Genomic DNA, 21,327 nt, shown 5'->3' on the forward strand with positions numbered 1-21,327 from the left:
AGTTCTTTTCCTTCTCCTCCCATGGCTGTAGCTGAAGGTAGAGACAGAAGGTAAATCTGTGCAAATAACTATAACCATAGGGACCAGCATTTAAAGAACTTTCCCAACCCTCTCTTACCAAGTTTCCAGCTACAGAGCTTAAAAAAAACCACCACCACATTTTCTCAAACATGCACCCTGAGCAGTATGAAACTGCTGGAGGTAGGAGGGAGGCTAGGGAGCAGAAAGCAAATAGGAAAACAGATGAAAAACAGAAAGATCAGAGATAGCATATGTATATATAAGTAGGGCCCTACCAAATTCACGGTCAATTTTGGTCAATTTCATGGTCATAGGATTTTAAAAATCGTAATGTTAATGATTTCAGATATTTAAATCTGAAATTTCACAGAGTTGTAATTATAGGGATCCTGACCCAAAAAGTAGGGGGGGTTAAGGTACTGCTACCCTTACTTCTGCGCTGATATTGGCAGCGGCACGGCTTCAGAGCTGGGCAACTGGAGAGCAGTGGCTGCTGACCGGAAGCCCAGCTCTAAAGGCAGAGCCACCGCCAGCAGCAGCGCAGAAGTAAGGATGGCATGGTATGGTATTGCCACCTTTACTTCTGCGCTGCTGCCTGCAGAGCTGGGCCCTCAGTCAGCAACTGCCACTCTCCAGCTGCCCAGCTCTGAAAGCAGCAGCGCAGAGGCAAGGGTGGCATGGTATGGTATTGCCACCCTTACTTCTGTGCTGCTGCTGGCGAGGCACTGCCTTCAGAGCTGGGCGCCTGGCCAACAGCCACCGCTCTCTGGCCGCCCAGCTCTGAAGGCAGCGCAAAATAAACTTGCAACCCCCTTACAACTCCCTTTTGGGACAGGAGCCCCAATTTCAGAAATGCTGGTCTCCCCCATGAAATCTGTACAGTATAGGGTAAAAGCACACAAAAGACCAGATTTCATGGGGGAAGCTCAATTTCACAGTCCGTGACACATTTTTCATGGCCGTGAATATGGTAAGGTCCTATATATGAGAAAGAACTGAAAAAACAAAAGGGTGGCAACTGTGGACTGGTTCAAGGGGATAGCAGGGAGAAAGCAGAAATGCCCATTGATTGCAAGGAAGATACAATAGTGCCACCCCACACTTTCAAAAATGACAAGGCAGGGCCCAACAAATCATGAAATTAGCTTTAAAAAATGAGAGATTTAAAAATAAAACACTGGATTCTTTTTATTTGTCTTCTGGGTTCTGAGCCTTTAGGATGCATTTTGGACTTGCAACCAGGAGGACTAAAAACTTGCCTAAAAAAATGAAAGCTGATTACTTAAGTAATCACTTGCCTCCAGGAGCTGGGGCTTTAAGAAAAAACACCAAGTATCATCAGATTCAAGATAAAAATCAGAAGAGTTTGCAACACTGGTGATACCACACAAAATATATAAAGGCTGATAACTACTACTCTAGATGCTATGTTCACCAAGAGTAGAAAAAAATATTTAAAAAGATAATTCTTCAAAGAATCAGGAAGGCTAGTACCAACTCCCTTATTCAAACAGTTAAGGATCAATTCCATTAACATCTTGACCATAGACCTAGCAAAGTACACTTATATCCCTAGCAAAGGGATACTTGTAAATTCCTTCCAAGTGCAGACTACAAAGAAGTACTGAGTGACTGCTCTCATCTTTTATGCAAAGGCGTGGATAGCTAAGACTACAAACCCATTTTGATCTGAGGAGCCAGGCTGCAATGCTTGATAGAGCCTCCATTCTTGCTGGTCTATTAAAGAATAGAGTAACTGCATAAAAATAGTGCTAATCCTCCGATGTTGCCACTGCAGCAGTCATGGATGCAAATTTTGTAAGTCCCTAACCTTCTGTTTTACATTTTGCCACTTTGGTGTTGCCACTAAAATAAAATATGCTCTCCCTGAAAGATACAGACATGACTTTAATAGGGAGTCTTGACAACACTTAAGGAGATGAGCAGATATGCAAACAATTCTCCTGTACCTAGTGTGATAATCTTCATCTAGCACAATTTACTTTGCAGATTGCAATTGCTCCCTGGTACATAACAATGACTTGATATCAATTGTCATAACATACAGCTTATGTCAGATCTACAGCAGACGGAAACTTACAAGTGATCTTTTCCACAGTAACCATGCTATTTGGTTCATTTCTTCTCTTCAGTTCTTGCATGGTCTCTCTTTATTTCTGCACACGGTGCATATCTACACCCCCTGCTATGCCATTCTGCAGACTCAGTGTGCTAGCAGTTATATGTAAAATCTGCTAATGTCCTGATCTTTGCAGTGATGCTCAACGATCAGAATATCAGTACATTTCTCTTATCTCCAGGCATACAGAGGACACCACCAAAAGACAGCAAGACTTTGTTATAGTAAGAACTAAGGCTCCAACTTTACAAAGATTTACACATGGGCTGATGTTCATGACCTTGAATAGTGCCAATGGAAGTACTCACACTGTATGAAGTTAAGTATGGGCGTAAGTCCTAGCAAGATCAGGGCACAACATTCTTTTTTGATAGGCCTTGCTGCTTGCTGGACCATTGGACTTGGATTTTTACATTTTTTTTTAAATTGTTGTCAATTTCCGTCTAAAAGTAAGTTTCAACTAAACAATCCACCACATGTAGAGAAACCAAAGGCTTTTTATGAAAATGCTTCTGCAGCTCATTATGTTCCTCATTCACAGCTTAAATTTAAGTAGCTAAGCACTAGTTAAGAAAAAGTTTGGGCATTTCGCCATGAAAGAAAAATGAATAGTAATTCTTCCATATTTTCCAACATCTCTTAACAGGTTCCACACCTCAAATTCTATTAAGTTGTCAAATGATAGTGTGTTCAAAATAAGCAAATTATTAAATATTTCCCTTTTCCTAGCTGTATGCTCTGCAAGGTTTGACTCTGACACCAAACAATGGTGAACAAGAATGGTAACAGCACTATTTTCCACTACTCATAGAATGAAGGCTTGAATGTCTTTCAAATCTTACAAAAAAGGCAGTAGCCAATATTCTGGGCAGAGGGCCAGCATGTGCAGCCTTTCCCATAAAAATGACAACAGGGACTGCAGCAACTATGCTGATTCCTCCATAGCTGGTTATGTGCACATCCCATTGAAGGGAAAGCAGTGGTAAGGGAGTCTTCTAGAATATTACCGTTCATTCAGTGTTGGCTTTTGTAGCTGGAGTAGTATACATAGCCAGGACCCTTCTGTACCAGGGAGATGTGCTGGGACCGAGAAATTCAAAAATCCAAATCTGGCCTTGTCTATACAGCCAAACAGAGTTTAACAACAGTTGATGAACTTCACTGTGGCTGAATCAGACTAACAATTTAGTCTAGCCTGCCGTGACAGATAGAAACTGTATTATAACCCAGTTAAAAGCCATGTTTTACTCCTGGACACTCTGAGCTAAAATAATTAGTTTTTTAAAAATATAGTTTCGCCATTTATACCTAACAAGCACTATTTGACCACAAACAAGTTTAAAAATTCTTAGTAAACTCTGTTGTTTTAGATGTATAGATGGGGTCACTGACTTCTTCTGTGGCCTTGGACAAATCATCTAATCTCTCTGCCTCAGTTTCCTCACATAGTAAAATAGTAGTTAGTTCTAACTGACTTCTTCTGTGGCATAGTAAAATGAGGATATTAAAACTTACTCATCTCACAAAATTTTCACTGGGAATAACCTTTGTGAAACACTCTGAGCATTAAAGCACCATGTGATAGCTAATTATGATGAGAGGCTTTCAAGTCTGTTACCCAACCTCTGTAGAATGTAAGCACTGTAAATCACGAACCATGTCTTTTTTTCTGACTTGTGAGGTGTTGGCATAGTTTTGTATGTTTCAAAATAATAAAATGGTAATAACAATATGTATGTCTTCCTTCATTAACACTAAACGCCAACACAGAAGAGAACAAAAGGACAGAATACAAACTGTACATGAAGAAACTGGGACTAAAGAGAATTCTAAAATTTTACTACCTCACTGTATAAAAAAAATTAAGACAACCAGTGTTAATGTCCTATCTAATAATGAAGGCCCTGACTCTGCAAACATTTATGCATGTGCTTAATTTGGCTCATGAAGTAGTCATATTGAAGTCAAATGGATTACTCAAATATATCGAGCTAAGCACATGCTTAAGTTTTTGCAAGAATTAGGGCCTACAAGGAAATGTTTAGACAGCATTATATTTTTCTGTGTGCAAGTCAAGTGTTTGATAGTCTTCTCAAAAAAATGTTTAATTTAAAATACTCACCACTTTTCTTTTCCTCTCTTTATAGTCAATGTTCATTTCCTTATGTTTCTCCATAGCAGTCTCTAATTTATTCTTAAAATCAATGGCACATCTTAGACAACCATCATTTATTCCTGCTCTGGTGAACAACTACAAAGCAAGAGATATACATTCTTATTATTTCTGCTACACACATCCTCAAGAAAAAAAATTCTTGGTTTTTGTCCATTTGTAACATGACATGCAATAAAGCAGTTTGCTCCTATACTAAGCAATCACTGGTGATCCCAATTCTCTCCTTTTACCTGCACTTCTTTCAAAAACTTTTTTTTTAACTGGGGGAGTAAGAGTTGATAGCAGCAGCTAGAGTCAACCAAGGAGTAGGCAGGTGCACTATAAGTTTTCCTCTGTGAGTGCACCTCACCCAGGGCCGGCGCTTCCATTTAGGCGACCTAGGCGGTTGCCTAGGGCACCAGGATTTGGGGGGGCCGCAATTCGGCGGCGGGGGGTCCTTCTGCGCTCCGGGTCTTCAGCGGCAATTCTGTGGCGGGTCCTTCACTCGCTCCGGGACCCGCCACCGAAGTGCCCCGAAGACCGGGAGCGCGGAAGGACCTCCCCTGCCGCAGAATTGACAACGACGATGACCGGGAATGCGGAAGGACCCCCGCCCAGGGCGCCAAAAACCCTGGCGCCGCTCCTGACCTCACCATACAAAATTGCTATCCCCTGCAATGGACACTTGAGCATAGACTACCAATTGTGCTGAATAAGTGATTTTCTAATGACAGGTTTCAGAGTAGTCGACTTATCTCCTAAAGACATATTCATTTTCACTTTAACCCTACCATATAGGCCATATTTAAACTGACATCTCCAAAAATGAAAAACTTGTGCACTGTGCTAGGTAGCTTAAGCAATGTTGAACGCACTCAAATATAAGTGATGCAACACTGACAGTTTCTAACTCAGATTTATATTTAGCCAATTATTACCACCCTCCGCACCTCACATATTTATAACAATAATTTTTTCCTCAGTTTAATTTGCTTTGTTTAGTTTTCTTCAGACTTTATCCTCACACACTTTTATTGCTTATTGTTGTTTTTGCCCTACGCACAGACCAAAGATTCAACACATAAGTGCACGAGTCTTTAGTTTGCACCCAGACGCTGAGTTTGGTGCAGCCACACCATCTTTAGGCTTTTGTAACTTTTTGCAAGATGGTCTCTATGTGGGTCCCCAAATTACGTGGTTTCATAGTAAGTGTTAGCATTTTATGGAAGACAGGCTGAAAGCAAGCAAAAGAGGGGAAAGAGCTTTTTTTATTTTTCTTGGCAGAAGTCATCTCACCTGAATCCAAGACTGCACAGATGGCAAGAATTTATTTCTGATGAGTTTGTGCGCATCTATGATATTGTTTATTATGGCAGTATTGTCTTCATTCTCACGCACCTTCACATCTGTTGAAAAGGGAGGAAAAATACACAAGCATGATGTCTTTAGCATCTTCAATAAGAACCTACAATAAGTGGAGATGGCACAACATGAAACTTTCTAACATAATTGATTTCTTCAGAGATGAATCACAAGATTACTATGTTCAGCGTTAATGCTAAAAATACTTAACCCAAAGACCAAAGAGAAAGAAGGGAAAATGCTTTCATTATGCTGCATAACTCTGAAAAAGGGATGCTAAACCAACACAGCTTAGGCATTACCATATGAATCAAGGATATAATTGTAATGCAATAGTGACTAGAGGTTCCAATCAGGGATCTGGACCCTACTGTGCTAGGTACAGTACACACATAATGAAAAGTTGGTCACTACCCCAAACAACAACTCTAGGAGCCTGATTTTCAAAATGACAGGAATGCAATTACCTGTGCAAAAAATGCAACTGCCCGTTAAGCCTTCAGAATTCCTACACATGTATGCAGAAATGGCCAGCTATATATCTTACCAGCCATTTACATGTGAAATTGTAGTTAACTGTATGCACATGTACAGTTAACTGTAAGGTATCAGACTTTTAAAAAGTCAAGCCAGGCTTTTCTACAAATAACTCAACCTCTTGAAATGATATTAAGAATCATATTTTAAAATCCTTGCTACCAGCACTCTATTCACTATTTTATGATAAGTCTTTACAAAGTGTTGAGAGTTTGATTGCCATATTAAAAAATGTTTCCCCACTATAACTCAAGCATATTATTGTAGGGTCATGACTAAGGTCACTAATTTTAAAGAGGTAAGTGCTGAAAGCATTGAAACACAGCCTTCCTCTCCCCCTCCAAATAAAGTTATATACATCCTGCAAACAGAAAGCAAGCAATTCAGGACAGGAAACCTGTCTTATTCTAGGTGCTGTAATACATTAACAGTGCCATATACTAAATCTTAACCAAAATGGTTGATTAGTAAAATCTATAAATCACGTCCAACACAATCTGCATTGAAGGAGGGTTACGAGATGAGTGGCCAGACGTAGCAGGGGATCTGCTAGAGAGGGCTGAAATATAAAATATTAAGTTTTGTAGTTAATGGCTCACAACTTCACATACAGACATTCTCAAGCTGTTTGTGTGGTACAGTACTAGGTACCTGTGGAGATTTCAAGGTTGAGAGTGTATTTATGAGAACCAAGCCCATGGTTCCTAACAAAGGTTTCATAGTCATCATAATCGGTGGCAGCAGCAGCAATTATTTCAGCTTCTGAACGTTCCCCTCTGTCTATTTCCTTTTGCTCAGGCAGCCCCAACTCTTCGTTCAGGTCCCTGTTTCTACCAGCTATTAGACATGGGGAAACAGAAGGAAGGTCCTTGCTGCAACAAGGCTGTTCATCATCCATATGTCCAAGCAAAGATGGCTGGTGATCTGCTATCTGTATGGATAAGGAGGAAGTAGGTTTGTCCTCATTAGCAGTCCTCTCCGTGACAGGGTCTAACTCTGTATCATTCACAGTGAAGTCAAATGGATCTGGCATCAAAAGCCGGAAACAATTCTCCATCTCTGTCAGTGTGTCTTGGATTTCCTGGGACATTTCTGTCAGGAGATAATTGTTTTAGAATATTGCTCCAGGCGATACAAAATGTCTACAGCTCAGAAGTGGAACAAACTCGCTTTCTCGTTCCCCACTATGAGGAATCAGTACAATGCTTACAATGTAAGTATACCTGCCAAAGGGGCAATTCATTTATCTTTAAATCAGTAACATATTCCTAGGCAGGCATGAGGACCCATGTGCATTTCTCCTCTCCAAATGCCCCCCACATCAAACTGATATTATTCTCTGGTCTCAAGAGGTACAAAATAGAAACAACTCTCTTTCCTATCTCCCGAAAATCTGAAAATCTCAGAGCACTTATCAAAGATGGCCTTTTAATTGTTTTATAAAATATGAAGTAGAGCAGATGGATTGGTAAGGTTATTCTCAGCAATGTCACTGGGTAAGAATCCTACAGTCCTGGAAGTTATGCTGTTATAGCTGGTTACTGATGCATCTATGAGTAACAACCCAGACACATTTCAGCTGAAAATGACTTAAGGAAACTTAAGACTCAGTTTTAAATTCCATGTCCACGCATAACTGTTCATAGTGCACAGCCACACAAGTATTCATAATGCACAAGCAAAAAGTATTTGTAAGTGAAGCCAACACTTAAAAACTGTAAGGTAAGAGTCTCCACCACACACACACACACACACACACACACACACACACACACACACACACCCTCATTCTTCAGTTTTGTAGAAATTAGTTAGCTCTAAAACCTTTGCTTAAAGAAACAGCTTTCCAATATGCACAGATATCCATGGAACTTTTGCTGGACCTCCTATACCAGGTACAGGATTCCTACAGTGGTATTTAGCAATGCCTTTTGAAACAGATACTCTACATGAAACACCTTTTCGATGCCCTGATTCAGAAGATACTTAAATCACATGACTAACTTTAAGCATGTGAATACAGCCATTGATTTCAACAAGACTCTTCACATGCTCAAATTTACACATATATCTAAGTTCTTTACTGAATCAGGGCCCGAGACACTTAATTACCTTCTTTTGTATCACCCCACGTTCTACCTGAACTCCTGGTACTACATCACTTGTTTATTTTACCCTATATTATGTCTACATATGCACTACTTTCCTCGTCTACTTCTACAGCCCATTACCACGTGGATAGCTGCTTTCTTGGAGGCTGTATTTTATATAGCCTAATTCCTTAATAAACTTTAAAGTTTTCAGAACATCTCACCTTCCATTTCTTTTTCAGCTCTTTTTGCTTTCTCTTTGTAAATGTTATCTAATCGTTTCTGCTTCTCCTCCTCCCTTCTCCTTTCAGCCAGAGTTCTGACATTTACGTCTTGAAAATCCACCTGAGGAGGAATTGAAGAAAACTGTTATATTCATTGTAAGAAATACAGAAACACTCCCAAGATTCCTATCTTTGATTAAATATCCTCTAACATCATTAATCAGTGGGTCTCTCTACAGTACTTCCTTTTATTGCCCCTTCTCCCAGAATCTATAACTATGGTAACATTTTTTATTAGTGAAAAATGAGATCATAGGAAGCAGAAACCTGAACATTCTCTCTGCTGTCCAAGGCCAAAGAAAGGAATCTATCTTGATGCACCCTTTATAATTTTGGGAAGCCCTCACTTACAGTAGGGGGGTGGGAGAGGTGTCACATATGAACTAGATAGAGAATATGCAAAACTAATGCTAGGTTGACCCATATAACTCAAGAATTTTAGAGTAAAAGCCAAAACTGCTACTTGCACACACTTTTCCCAAGAACTTTGCATGCAAGCAAACCAACCAATCCAGGATCAAGCCATATCCCCTGCAACATGCAGTGAGTTAAATCACTGAATTTTGGCTTTTACACTAAATTTCCTGGCTTTGGTGGATTTTTCTCAAAAATCTTATTTTTTATTTTACTCCTTTATTTCTTATTTTTGAAGTACAGAACACAATGTAAGTCATGCACCTTACAGTAGCTCCAACTACTGTTTTGATTTTATTAATTTTAAATGTTAGGTTTTTTGCTTTATTTTAATTTGCTCATGAAAAGGCCTGAAAATTTAATTTTTTTTCCTTCTAAAAATTATATTCTGATGTACAAATCTATGAGCTAGCATTAAGAAAAAGCTGGCTTTTGGTTGCTTTAGACCTTATAATTTAGCTACATGAGACATCTCATCCTGCAAGTTACTGAGTACCATCAACTAACTTCCATTAACTTCAATGAGAGAGACAAGATAGGTGAGATAATTTCTTTTATTGGACCAACTTTTATTGGTGAGAGAGACAAGCTTTCATGCCACACAGAGCTCTTCTACAATGCATTAACTTCAATGTTAGTTTATACTGTAAAGTGCTATGCAAGGAATACTTAGGAACTATTATTCTAATGGAATTAGCAATCCCTCCCCAGATGCTAAATTCATAGTCTGCACATCCAGATGAAATTTTCTTTGGTCATAATGGTTGTACATGAAATAAACCATATTTCAAAATAAAATGACGTTTCTGAGATTTTGTTTTGCTGTGACGTAAAGACCACACAAGGTCCTCAAGATCATGTGCTTTAAAACACCGCCCTTTTTCACATGACTGTAATTATAGTAGGAGAGCAAAATCTGACACACACAATAAATGCCTGTACCATTTGGAGATCAAACTATAAGTGTGCAGCCAACAAGCATCCCCTTTTGCTTCCTCCAAGAACCTCTCCTCTACAACATGCCCCTGTACTTCAGTAGCCAGGGATCAGGAAAATTAGGTCTGTTCCTAGTCCTGGATTTCACACACTATTGTCCAGTCATGTGTGTTTCTCATTCACTCTCTATGCAACCATTGGCACATTACTTAAGCCCCAATTCAGCAAAGCACTTACACATTTGTTTGACTTTAAGCACAGATTTAAATTCTACCTAAGTCAATGGGAGTTAATCACAAACCACAGGGCTTTGAGTCTAAGTACATGCACATACGTATTTTGCTCTATCAAGGCCCTAATCTTCTTGTGTATCAAATACTAATGTACCCCATAGGAATGAAGTGAGACTTAACTAATATTTGTAAGCTTCTTGAAGTCAAGTGGTGGGGTAGGCAATATTTCAATTTTACAAAGTAACTGACACACAGAGCGACTTGCAATATAGTAAATTTAAGGGGGCAATTGCATCTATATCTACAGAAAGACAAAGGTAGTTGCATGAATACATCTGATTTTGATTCCCCTCATCAATCTTAATGGTTTTAAAATCACATTTCCTTTTTGGAAATATTTCTTTCCCCACACTGTGGGGCTCTTTCAGTGAACAATTAAAATTGTATACGGGATGTCAGACATACAAAGTAAATAAATGGAAATAAAACCCAGAAAGTTTCCTCTGATCTTTGTTATAATGAGTGCATCTAACATTAGTAGGTAACATTTCATTTAAATACGATTTCAGACTTGTGAAAAGTTTGCACAGTGAGCTAGTGCCACAATCAGAATTAGAACCCAAGACTCCCCACATCCCAATCCTGTGTTCTCATTGTGACACCTCTCATGGAGCAGTTTCATCCTTACATAGGGCAGTGGTGCCCAACCTTTTTATACAGGAGGGCCACATAACCCTAAGCACAACCTTGTGTGGGCCAAACAGATTCTACATATCTTAATAAGAATTAAAGTCACCTGTATTGATTTATAGATAGGTTGTTTCTATGTACGGTATTGTCTATTTACACAAAAAGAAGAACAGGAGTACTTGTGGCACCTTAGAGACTAACAAATTTATTAGAGCATAAGCTTTCGTGGACTACAGCGGGCTGTAGTCCACGAAAGCTTATACTCTAATAAATTTGTTAGTCTCTAAGGTGCCACAAGTACTCCTGTTCTTCTTTTTGCGGATACAGACTAACACGGCTGCTACTCTGAAATCTATTTACACATTTGTGTAAATTAAAATGATGTAAACGTGATGACAAAACGCTAATGAATCAGCCATTAGTATATTGTGTTGAAGGCTGCAGGCCTTATAAAATGCTCTGGTGGGCACCTGCGGGCCATAGGTTGGCCACCCCTGACATAGGGAAAGAGCATCTAAAAAGTTAAAATAGAATTACTCTGTGTTAGCTCAGTGGGTTTGAGAACTTATGCTGGGTTTCCTTGTTTAGATCAGAGTTAGCCACTTGAGTAATTGTTCTGCCTCTATTGGTCTCAGCAGTAGATGCCTTTTCCTTCATGCTAGTCAGAACAACATACCAGAATTTGAGGTGGAGGAGCACACAGTCCTACTCAGTTCAGGCCTGCTTAAATGATATATTAAAAAAAAAAAAGAAAGAAAAAAAGAAAGAAAGGGGGAAAAGAAAAAAAAAGCTATTCCCTAACAGAAAAATGTTTACTTCAATCTTGGGAACAACATAGTGTATAACTATCAGCCCAGTGATGTAGGAGTTGGGCTCTGTTGTATTAATTTAGATAGAATAGATGGTCCAAAAAGTGTCAACAGAACCCAATCATTATCTAACATTAAACAGTGTTAAACAAGGTTTGGTACAGAGACCTCAGCCTCCTTCATACCAGGAAAAAAGTTGACATATGAAATGTAAAGTATGAAATATGGCTTTCATTTTAACAACATCCCTAGTTCCCTTTGCTGGAAATAGTTTTTAGAAGGAGAACTCCCTTGTTTGACATTCCCTTAAGAGGGTATCCCAGGAGGTAAGAACTATCCTTTTAGAAAAAAGAGAAGTTAGTTCAGATGGGCTGTAGCTGTTATTAAAGTTTGAGCCCATTTTATCCCAGGTGTTGTTTGGAATTCATCTAGAGCCGGTAGAGGTAGAAATGTTATCTGGGTCCCTTTTTCTGCATCGGTCTGGTCAGGACATCTCTCAGAATTAGGATGACAAAGGCCCAGGATCCCAGGAAATGGTTGGGATAGCAACCATGATGGTGAAGCTCGCTTCAGTAGCCACCCCCGGCCCTCCATTCTTCTATATTCCTCCCCCCCCTAAAAAAAAGTCTCTCTCTTTAAGGACTCAAAAAGGGAGTGATGGGGGGGGAATAGCCCATCCCCTCATTATTTTGTCCACTAACTAGGCCTAATATCCTACACCAATTTTGATTAATTGAAATTCCAGTTCCTCAACTTCTGTTTTTACCAAGCATGATTTCATCATAGTTCTTGAACCATAGCAATAGGCCTCCTTGTTTAGACTAATTTAGTCTGTCTCCTTTTGGCCCCTTCCTCTCCACGCCCATCAACATCTGTTAGGTTATTGTGACATCTTATGCATGTTCACATACTTTTTACAGTTAAGCTCACAGAGTAAATGTGTAGGCCCAGTTATAATAGCTTTCACAGCACACAGAAAACCCCACGCTCAGCTCTTAATTCTACTCATGCCCTTCTCAAAGTGAAAAGGGTTGAGGGTACTGCGCTACTTAATCTGAATAGGAGTCTTGTATCACTCAAATGCACTAACAGATACGCAACGCAACACCTCATTACACACTTATGGATATAAATGCAAAAATCTTTGTACATCTAGTTTTAATTGAATCCCACTTTGTCAATAAGGATATCTTATCTCAAGCCTTTTGGGTAAATAAGCAAGTGATTACATTACTAATGGGCAGAGCAGAGGTGGAGATCTGTGGCCTTCAGAACATGCTCTTCCACGGTGTCCACCTCTTCTCCCCCTCTTCCCCCCTCACCCCCACCACTCTGAAATGTTTCTGATCAGAAAAAGTTACACGTTGCATTAAGTTTATTAACCAGTACAGTTCCTGACAGTATCAATAGGTTTAAAAATACTCAGCTACATGGGAGTGGAGATGTGTGGAAATCAATGCTTGTGGGGCAGCAAAATGAAGCAATGTAACTTCTATATCCAATTAATGAAGTTACCTATATATCAGTGATTTGGTTAATATTGCTCTGTTAAAGCTTCAGATTCTAAATCAGCTGCCTATAAAGACAGAAAATCTTTGGTTATGGCTATAGCTTGCAAGCTGCCTCCAAGCAGGGTCCTTAATTTCCTTTGTTATATGTACAGCTCTAAGCAAATTGTTGCTGCTTAAATAAGCTGTGAAGAAAATTGTAAGTTTTTATTGGGGGGAGAGGCAGCAAGATATTTATACATTTGGAATTCCTCCAGCACCTGGAAGAACACAGACAGACCATACTGCAAGGTCTATAAGGTCAATACATTGGCTCTACTAGACCAAACAAAGGGTAGGGCACCAAAAAGGGGAGAAAACATTTCAGAATCCAATGCCCTTGAGTAAGGGCCTTATCCAAAGCTCATTAAAGTCAACGGGTTTTGCATCAAGCCCTAATCCCTTCCCAATAGACCCCTTTTGTTTAAATCATTGAATGTCAGCTAAACCACCTCTATTAATTGCAAATGTCAAGTATTATGCAATTGAAGAAGTGGTCTGCTAGGTACTTAATTAGGATGCAAGATATTTACAGCTGCATAAGTCAAAACACCACTTTGGAACAAACTGGAAGCCAGTGACGACTACATACATAATATGCTCCTAGTGAGACAACTTGCAAAACTATTAGGCAGGCACATACTGTGCTATTGCACTGATCCACTAATAAGGTGACAGACGTAGGTAACTGCAGCAAGAAATGCATCTGAAAAGAAAACTTTAGACCAACACATTGAAAAAGTGTTCTCGGTCAGTGCTGTTATCTATGTTATATGCATAGACATGCAGCTGGTGGTCCACTTGGACCATCCCCCCACCCCTGGGTTGGGGGTACGTGGTACAGGCAGTAGCTATGCTTCCCTCATGCATGCAAGGGAGTCAAAGTGACTTCAGCCAACCATTTTTGTAACCGTTTACAAGCATTATTAGCTTAGTATTGCTCAGGTTGAGGAGCAGTCAGATAGCCCCAACCACTGTTAAGCATAAGAATTTCACAGTAGATCAGACCAGCGACCCATCTGATCTAGTGTCCTGTCTCCAACAGTAGCAAATGCCAGCTGTTTTAGAGAATGCTATAAGAAATGTTGCAGTACGTAGTTATGGGATTATGTACTTACAAGGAAAATCTCCTCCCAATCCCCTACAACTAAAGGATGTCTTAAACCCTTAACAACAACAGTTTACACACATGCACTATATATATATATGTGTATATACATATACACACATATACACACACACATATGAAAATATTGTGTGCATGTGTGTAAACATATATATATATATAAAATTAAATATTTACTATTCTGAATCTAGCTATTCCTGAGACAAGGAGGATGAGGTAATACTGTTTATTGGACCAACTTCTGTTGGCGAAGAAGAAACTTTCTTCAGTCCTTGTCCTAAAGGGTTCCTTTGAGGACACCTTCAAAAGATGAGCCTGGGAACTCAAATTCATAGCTTCGCTACACGCTAACTATCATGGAATAAAGACACTGGATTTATGATTTATTACAATAATCTGTAACCTCCTTTTTTGTCCTATGACTGCAGAGGTGTTAACGGGCCATTTCACTTTGAATGGTCCCTTACAATGTGTGTTAACTACTTATGCTAACAATCTGTTCCACCTTGTATTTAGCTGTGGCACTCTGAGTACCCTTCCCAGACCTGAGGAAGAGCTCTGTGTAGCTCAAAAGCTTGCCTCTTTCACCAACAGAAGTTAGTCCAATAAAAGATACAACCTCACCCACCTTGTCTAACATCCTGGGATCAATCCGGCTACAACAACACTGCAAACCTAGATATTCTTGTAATTCAGATAAAGCATCCAATTCTTTTACAGTCCTGCTAAGCTGTTAGCCAGACTGAATATCTTGTGACAGTGAGTCCACAGGCCAGTTATGCACTATGTTACAATATTTCCTTTTATCAATCTTGCACTCTTTTCAATGTGACTGAACATCTCTTTGTTGTTGTACTGTGAGAGCAGTGAATAGGGTAAATCTGTCTCCAGAGTTTATGCATGCCTCCAGTCATTGTCATTGCCTCAGTCATTCTCATTGTCCCTCTCAGAACGTCCTCTAATTTTATTCTACCAGTTTTTAAACATAGTGACTAGGATCTAACAGTATTCAAAGTGAGAGCATGCCCCGATTTATAAAATGGGCATTAAAATATTTTAATTGTTCTCGATCCCATTCCTTACATATCCTAAAATTCTCTTTGCTTCTTTTACTATTACTGAACATTGAGCAGAGGTTTTTGTTAGAGCTGATGCAATCCTTAGATTAGTATAGAGAAGATATTGATTAGAAGTAGGAGGTAGTATTATAATTGTATACAGCATGAGTGAGACCATTACTAGAATTGTGTGTTCAGTGCTGGTACCTATGCAAACTGGAAAGAAAACTACAAAAAATAATTCAAGGTCTGGAAAACCTGCTTTACAGCAAGACTCAAGAAACCCAATCTATTTAGTTTATCCAAGAGAAGGTTAACAGGCATCTTGATCATGGTCTACAAATATGGAACAGAAGTATTAGTAGAAGTCTCTAATTTAACACAAAGGCATAAAATCCAATGTCAGGAAATTAAAACTAGACAGATTCAGATTAGAAATAACAGGGTTAATTAACAGTCAAGGAAATCAGCCATTGCAGCTACTTATCTTCAGATGTTGTGGAATATGTCACTTAAAGTCTTCAACTCAAGATAGGATGTATTTTCTAAAAGGTATGGGCTTGGTGGAATAAAGTTCTATGGCCTGCTATACAGTAAGTCAGATTATTAGATGATCATAATGGTCTCTTTCTGTCTTGATAATCTAGGAGCTGTCCACAGTGGTGTCTAGTATTTTTCCTAAAACGATAGTTATTTTAGAACCCCAAGAGATGTATGCGTAGTTCAATTTTCCTCCAATGTTACTTTGCATTCATCTGCCATTGTGTTACCTATTCATTAGCTCGGGTATGTTCCTCTGAAGTTCCTCAGCCTTTTTTAATTGTAACTAACCAAGAGTTTTGTTTCATCTCCAAATTCTCATGTCACTATTCATCCTCTTTTCAAATTATTAAACACCAGTCCTAGTACAGCACTACATGCCATCCCATTATTAGCCTTTTGCTATAATGAAGGTTGACCAATTGTGTTCTTAACTATCTGGTTTCTGATCCATGATAGTACTTAAGTTCTCCCTCTCCCCACCCTGCGACTACTTAGTCCCTTAGTAGATCTAAAGGCAGGAAGTTGAAGCAAGACAAATTCAGACTGAAATTAAGGCTGAATTTTGAACAGTAAGGGTATTTAACCACTGGAACAATTTACCAAGGGATGTGGTGGATTTTCTATCACTATCAAATTTTAAAATGAAGATTAGATGTTTTTCTAAGAGATATACTTTAGTTCAAACAGGAATTAATTCAGGGAAGTACTATGGCCTGTGTGATACAGGAGGTCAGACTAGTTGATCACAATGGTCCTTTCTAACCTTATAATTTATTAATCTAACCACATGTGAGCACTGGCTTTACACCAGCTGGCTTCAGCTGAGATGGAAAGAGCCAAACATCATCCATGTATTGAAACCCAAATTACACATCCCCTCTAGCCCACCTAATAAGTCACATACCCATTGAACAGGAAGGTTATTAAAGAAATAGAATCTTGAAGAACCCCAAGAGATCATGTGGCACTGAATGAGTTCCTTTATTAATGAGATCCAACAGGATAGTGGCTAAAGAGTGAACACTGATATTCCAGCATCAATAGAGAAAGGGTATATTTAACGCTCTGATTAGTAGCATATGAAGTAGTATATAAACTTTGCAAGGTGAACAGGAAAAAAAACCAAGAAATACAAAATATATTATAGTATCTCATTTCTTGTTACTGCCTTTGATTTACACCTCTAGAAAAATAAAATCTGTGTTGAAATGAGCTTTAGACATTGTAACACACGGAAAGACCTATCCAAATAGGGTATTTACACTCTAATCTGAAGCAGTAAAATAAGACATGTTGTAGGAAGAGTTTACAGGTTGTCTCGTATTTAAAAAAAAAAAAAAAAAAGAAGTCCTAAGCAGTTTAGAAAGGACTTAGGTTGCAGGGGGGGGGAGGGGAAGAAGGAAAGGTAACTAAATTTCAACAAAGAAGTGAGCAAGAAAAAACAGTATTCAACACATTTGTCAGAAAGAAAGAAAGAAAGAAAGAAAGAAAGAAAGAAAGAAAGAAAGAAAGAAAGAAAGAAAGAAAGAAAGAAAGAAAGAAAGAAAGAAAGCTCAACTTTGTTTCCAGCATATATCCCTTAATATTATCTTACAGTGGAGAAATCAACATCTGCCAGAAATCAGCCTTATCTTTCTAAGCCAGAACCTAATGAGTCGATGTGGAGAAGTAAACATGCAGAAGTAAACAGGCAAAATACCTTCTTGTTCTGTTTTAAGAAATGGTATCCTAGGGAGAGTTTCTTGTAAGCTTCTCCATATTTTTCATGCCAAGCTTGTACAGATTTAATGGCTGTTTTTTTCAGTTTTTGTGCTACTTCTTTTGGTGGGGGAAGAGGCTGCTCATGGTCTGTTTCAATTGTGAGCTCCAAGAATTCTTGAAAGTTTGAAATAATTAAGGTCCTAAACTGATGTGACCGGGTGAAGAGCTCATCCACAATTTGAAAAGCTGAGAAGCGTATCTCTGCATGTTCTTGATTCAGCTGTGTCATCAGTAGATGATACGCATGACTAATATGTTCATCTGAAGACCTTTTAAAAAGTAACAAACATTATCAACACAAGTACAACCATCAGCAAGTGAGTTTGTCCTTTTATGGATTAAAAATATTGTTTAACAGAAAAAAAGGAAGCTTTCTGTTTTGACATGAGATTAAAAGATATTTAGCCCGCAAAAAATCATCCCCAAAAAACTCACTAGGAGTCTTTTAACGAGTTTTGGAGGAAACCCACCATCATTATTCATTCCATGAGTTTCCCTAAATTTTCAAGGCAACAATCAATTCCAAAGTGTTGCTTAAAGCAAAAAGAAGAGTCTGGAAGAGGCCAGACTAATGGGTCACTGTGACCTGTTTTTTATATGAAAGAGTGTAAGATGATAAAATGCTAGAAAACAGCCTTGTGCCAGTATGTTCCTCAACTAAAGAATTTAACCACGCTTCATACTTGCAGATTTTTTTTAGCTCTTTCATTTTCTCTGGATTCAGTTGAGGCTCTCCTGAGGTTGTGAGGTCCTCGACCAGCTGAGAGAGCTTTTGGTCCATCTGCGGAAACTTGTAAGACAAAGAAAAATAAGATCACATTTTATTTGCCTGGCATTAATATTTTGACTAGTATTTTATATATATATTTAATGTTTGCCAGACCAGCATATTTGGTATTCCGCTACATTACCTGAACTAGTGCTTATACCCTCATCTTGACCTGACCAGTTTTAAGAATTTTATTAAGATGATGTTAAAATAAAAAGAAAACGGTACAGAGTTTAAGCATAGAAGTTTCTGGTTATCATAGCTTGGGAGCAGATATGCTTGCCAAAACCAACCACAAAGAACCTGTGTGACAAGTGGCATAATTTTATGCCTTGGCAAAAGACGAGCGGGGAAGTTGTCTTTTCAGAGGGGCAATGAAAGCGATTAAGACTCTACCCATGTTGACATGACCAGCTCAACAGCATTCCTGACACGATCCCAGTAAGTGTATTGGGGCGTGCACAGCATTATTCATAAGGTACCTGTTCTTTAGGTGGAAGGGGAAAAGGCACCTTGAGCAGGCAGGTGGATATACGCAAATTTCAAAGATTTAGAAACTGCTGAACTTGAATTAACATGCAAACTAGATATCATCAATTTAGGCTTAACTAGAGACTGGGAATGGCTGAGCCATTACACACATTGAATCTATTTCCCCATGTTAAGTAGCCTCACACCTTCTTGTCAAACTGTGTGACATGGGCCATCTTGATTATCACTACAAAAGTTTTTTTTCTCCTGCTGATAATTGCTCATCTTAATTAATTAGGCATCTCCCACCTTTTCATGTTCTCTGTATGTGTGTATATATATCTCCTTACTATATGTCCCATTCTACGCAGCCGATGTGCTCAAATACATTTCAGAGTAGATCTTGGGAGACAGACCTGTCCTCGCTTACAGACAACCCCCCCAACCTAAAGCAAATACTCACCAGCAACCACACATCACTGAACAAAACCACTAACCCAGGAACCTATCCTTGTAACAAACCCCGATGCCAACTCTGTCCACATATCTATTCAAGTGACATCATCATAGGACCTAATCACATCAGCCATACCATCAGGGGCTCGTTCACCTGCACATCTACCAATGTGATATATGCCATCATGTGCCAGCAATGCCCCTCTGCCATGTACATTGGCCAAACCGGACAGTCTCTACGCAAAAGAATTAATGGACACAAATCTGACATCAGGAATCAAAATACTCAAAAACCAGTGGGAGAACACTTTAACCTGTCTGGTCATTCATTCAGTGACAGACCTGCGGGTGGCTATATTACAACAGAAAAACTTCAAAAACAGACTCCATCGAGAGACTGCTGAGCTGGAATTGATATGCAAACTAGACACAATCAACTCCGGTTTGAATAAGGACTGGGAATGGCTGAGCCATTCCAAACATTGAATCTATCTCCCCTTGTAAGTATGCTCACACTTCTTATCAAACTGTCTGTACTGGGCTATCTTGATTATCACTTCAAAAGTTTTTTTTCTCTTAATTAATTGGCCTCTCAGAGTTGGTAAGACAACTCCCACCTGTTTATGCTCTCTGTATGCGTGTATATATATCTCCTCAATATATGTTCCATTCTATATGCATCCGAAGAAGTGGGCTGTAATTCACGAAAGCTTATGCTCTAATAAATTTGTTAGTCTCTAAGGTGCCACAAGTCCTCCTGTTCTTCTTTTTTCAAATACATTTGTTAGTCTCTACGGTGCTACAAGTACGCCTGTTCTTTTTGTGGATACAGACTAACACGGCTGCTACTCTGAAACCTGGAATTTTAAGGGAACTGATTAAGTGACTGATCCACTTTTAACAGTACTGCTTTGCTTCTCAGGCCTCTTCGCCCCGGGGCTGAGGGAGACAGGGCCATAGTATCCCGCAGCGATGGAGGAAGCCAGCTCCACACAAGAGACCGACCCCCCCCACAGGTGCTGGAACTAGGGGTGCTGGGGCTGCCGCACCCCCTTGACGTGGTTTCCAGCATATACCGAGTTTACAGTTCGGTTCAATGGCTCTGGGCACCCCCAGGATACAAACCAGCCCCTTCCCCTCTCCTAACCCCCGCCCCGCCCGGCCAGCGACGCGCCCCATACCGGCGCTCCAGCCGACGCTCCCCGCGGACCGGAAACGGGGCGGTGTCCGCGCACCCCCTGACCTCGCTTTCACAAAGCCAAACGCCTGCCGCTGCGGGATGACGTTTCATAACCGTCACTCGGGTGCGCCGAGTCTCCGCACGAGATGGGCCTGGGGGAGGGGTCTGAAGGAGCCGCGAGCTCGCGGCACGGCGCTGGCTGGAGAGAGCGTGGGAGCGCGCGGGCCGGAACGGGGTGCAGAGAGACCCCAACTCTGCGGGGAGTCGGGGCGGCGGCGAGTGGACGGGGGATAGAGCCACCCGCGGGCCAAGGGACCAGAGACATGGGGGCGAGGGGCGTAGGGGGCACGCAGCTGCCTGTGGGCCACGGGCCCAGAGACACAGGGGTGTAGGGGGCACGCAGCTGCCTGTGGGCCACGGGCCCAGAGACACAGGGGTGTAGGGGGCGCGCAGCTGCCTGTGGGTTAAGGGCCCAGAGACACGAGGGGCATAGGGGGCACACAGCTGTCTGTGGGCCAAGGGACCAGAGACACAGGGGCGAGGGGTGTACAGGTCACACAGCTGCCTGTGGGCCACGGGCCCAGAGACACAGGGGTGTAGGGGGCACGCAGCTGCCTGTGGGTTAAGGGCCCAGAGACACAGGGGTGTAGGGGGCACACAGCTGTCTGTGGGCCAAGGGACCAGAGACACAGGGGCGAGGGGTGTACAGGTCACACAGCTGCCTGTGGGCCAAGGGCCCAGAGAC

The 21,327-nt window shown here is 40.4% G+C and overlaps 1 protein-coding gene across 9 annotated transcripts in view; it reads right to left on the minus strand.

The window, feature by feature from the left end:
* UVSSA (UV stimulated scaffold protein A) overlaps positions 1–20,728 on the minus strand; it is a 92,296-nt gene extending 71,568 nt beyond the window's left edge. For 4 of the 9 annotated variants that reach the window (XR_010601625.1, XR_010601624.1, XM_005292405.3 and 1 more), the window contains exons 1-7: positions 20,584–20,728; positions 18,390–18,496; positions 17,645–17,975; positions 8,530–8,650; positions 6,867–7,307; positions 5,613–5,722; positions 4,284–4,412 (exon numbers count right to left, since the gene is read on the minus strand). Coding sequence is in view for 7 of the 9 variants with exons in the window: in XM_005292405.3 (XP_005292462.2) it covers positions 4,284–4,412; positions 5,613–5,722; positions 6,867–7,307; positions 8,530–8,650; positions 17,645–17,975; positions 18,390–18,487 (1,230 nt within the window). In the remaining 2 variants the exon portion in view is untranslated. The remainder of the gene's footprint in view (positions 1–4,283; positions 4,413–5,612; positions 5,723–6,866; positions 7,308–8,529; positions 8,651–17,644; positions 17,976–18,389; positions 18,497–20,583) is intronic. The other 5 variants (XM_042855556.2, XM_065597162.1, XM_042855558.2 and 2 more) reach the window with 5 other exon arrangements.
* Between the last annotated feature and the right edge of the window lie 599 nt (positions 20,729–21,327).

The sequence above is a fragment of the Chrysemys picta genome, chromosome 5, assembly GCF_011386835.1.
Source record: "Chrysemys picta bellii isolate R12L10 chromosome 5, ASM1138683v2, whole genome shotgun sequence".
Lineage (NCBI taxonomy): Eukaryota > Metazoa > Chordata > Testudines > Emydidae > Chrysemys > Chrysemys picta.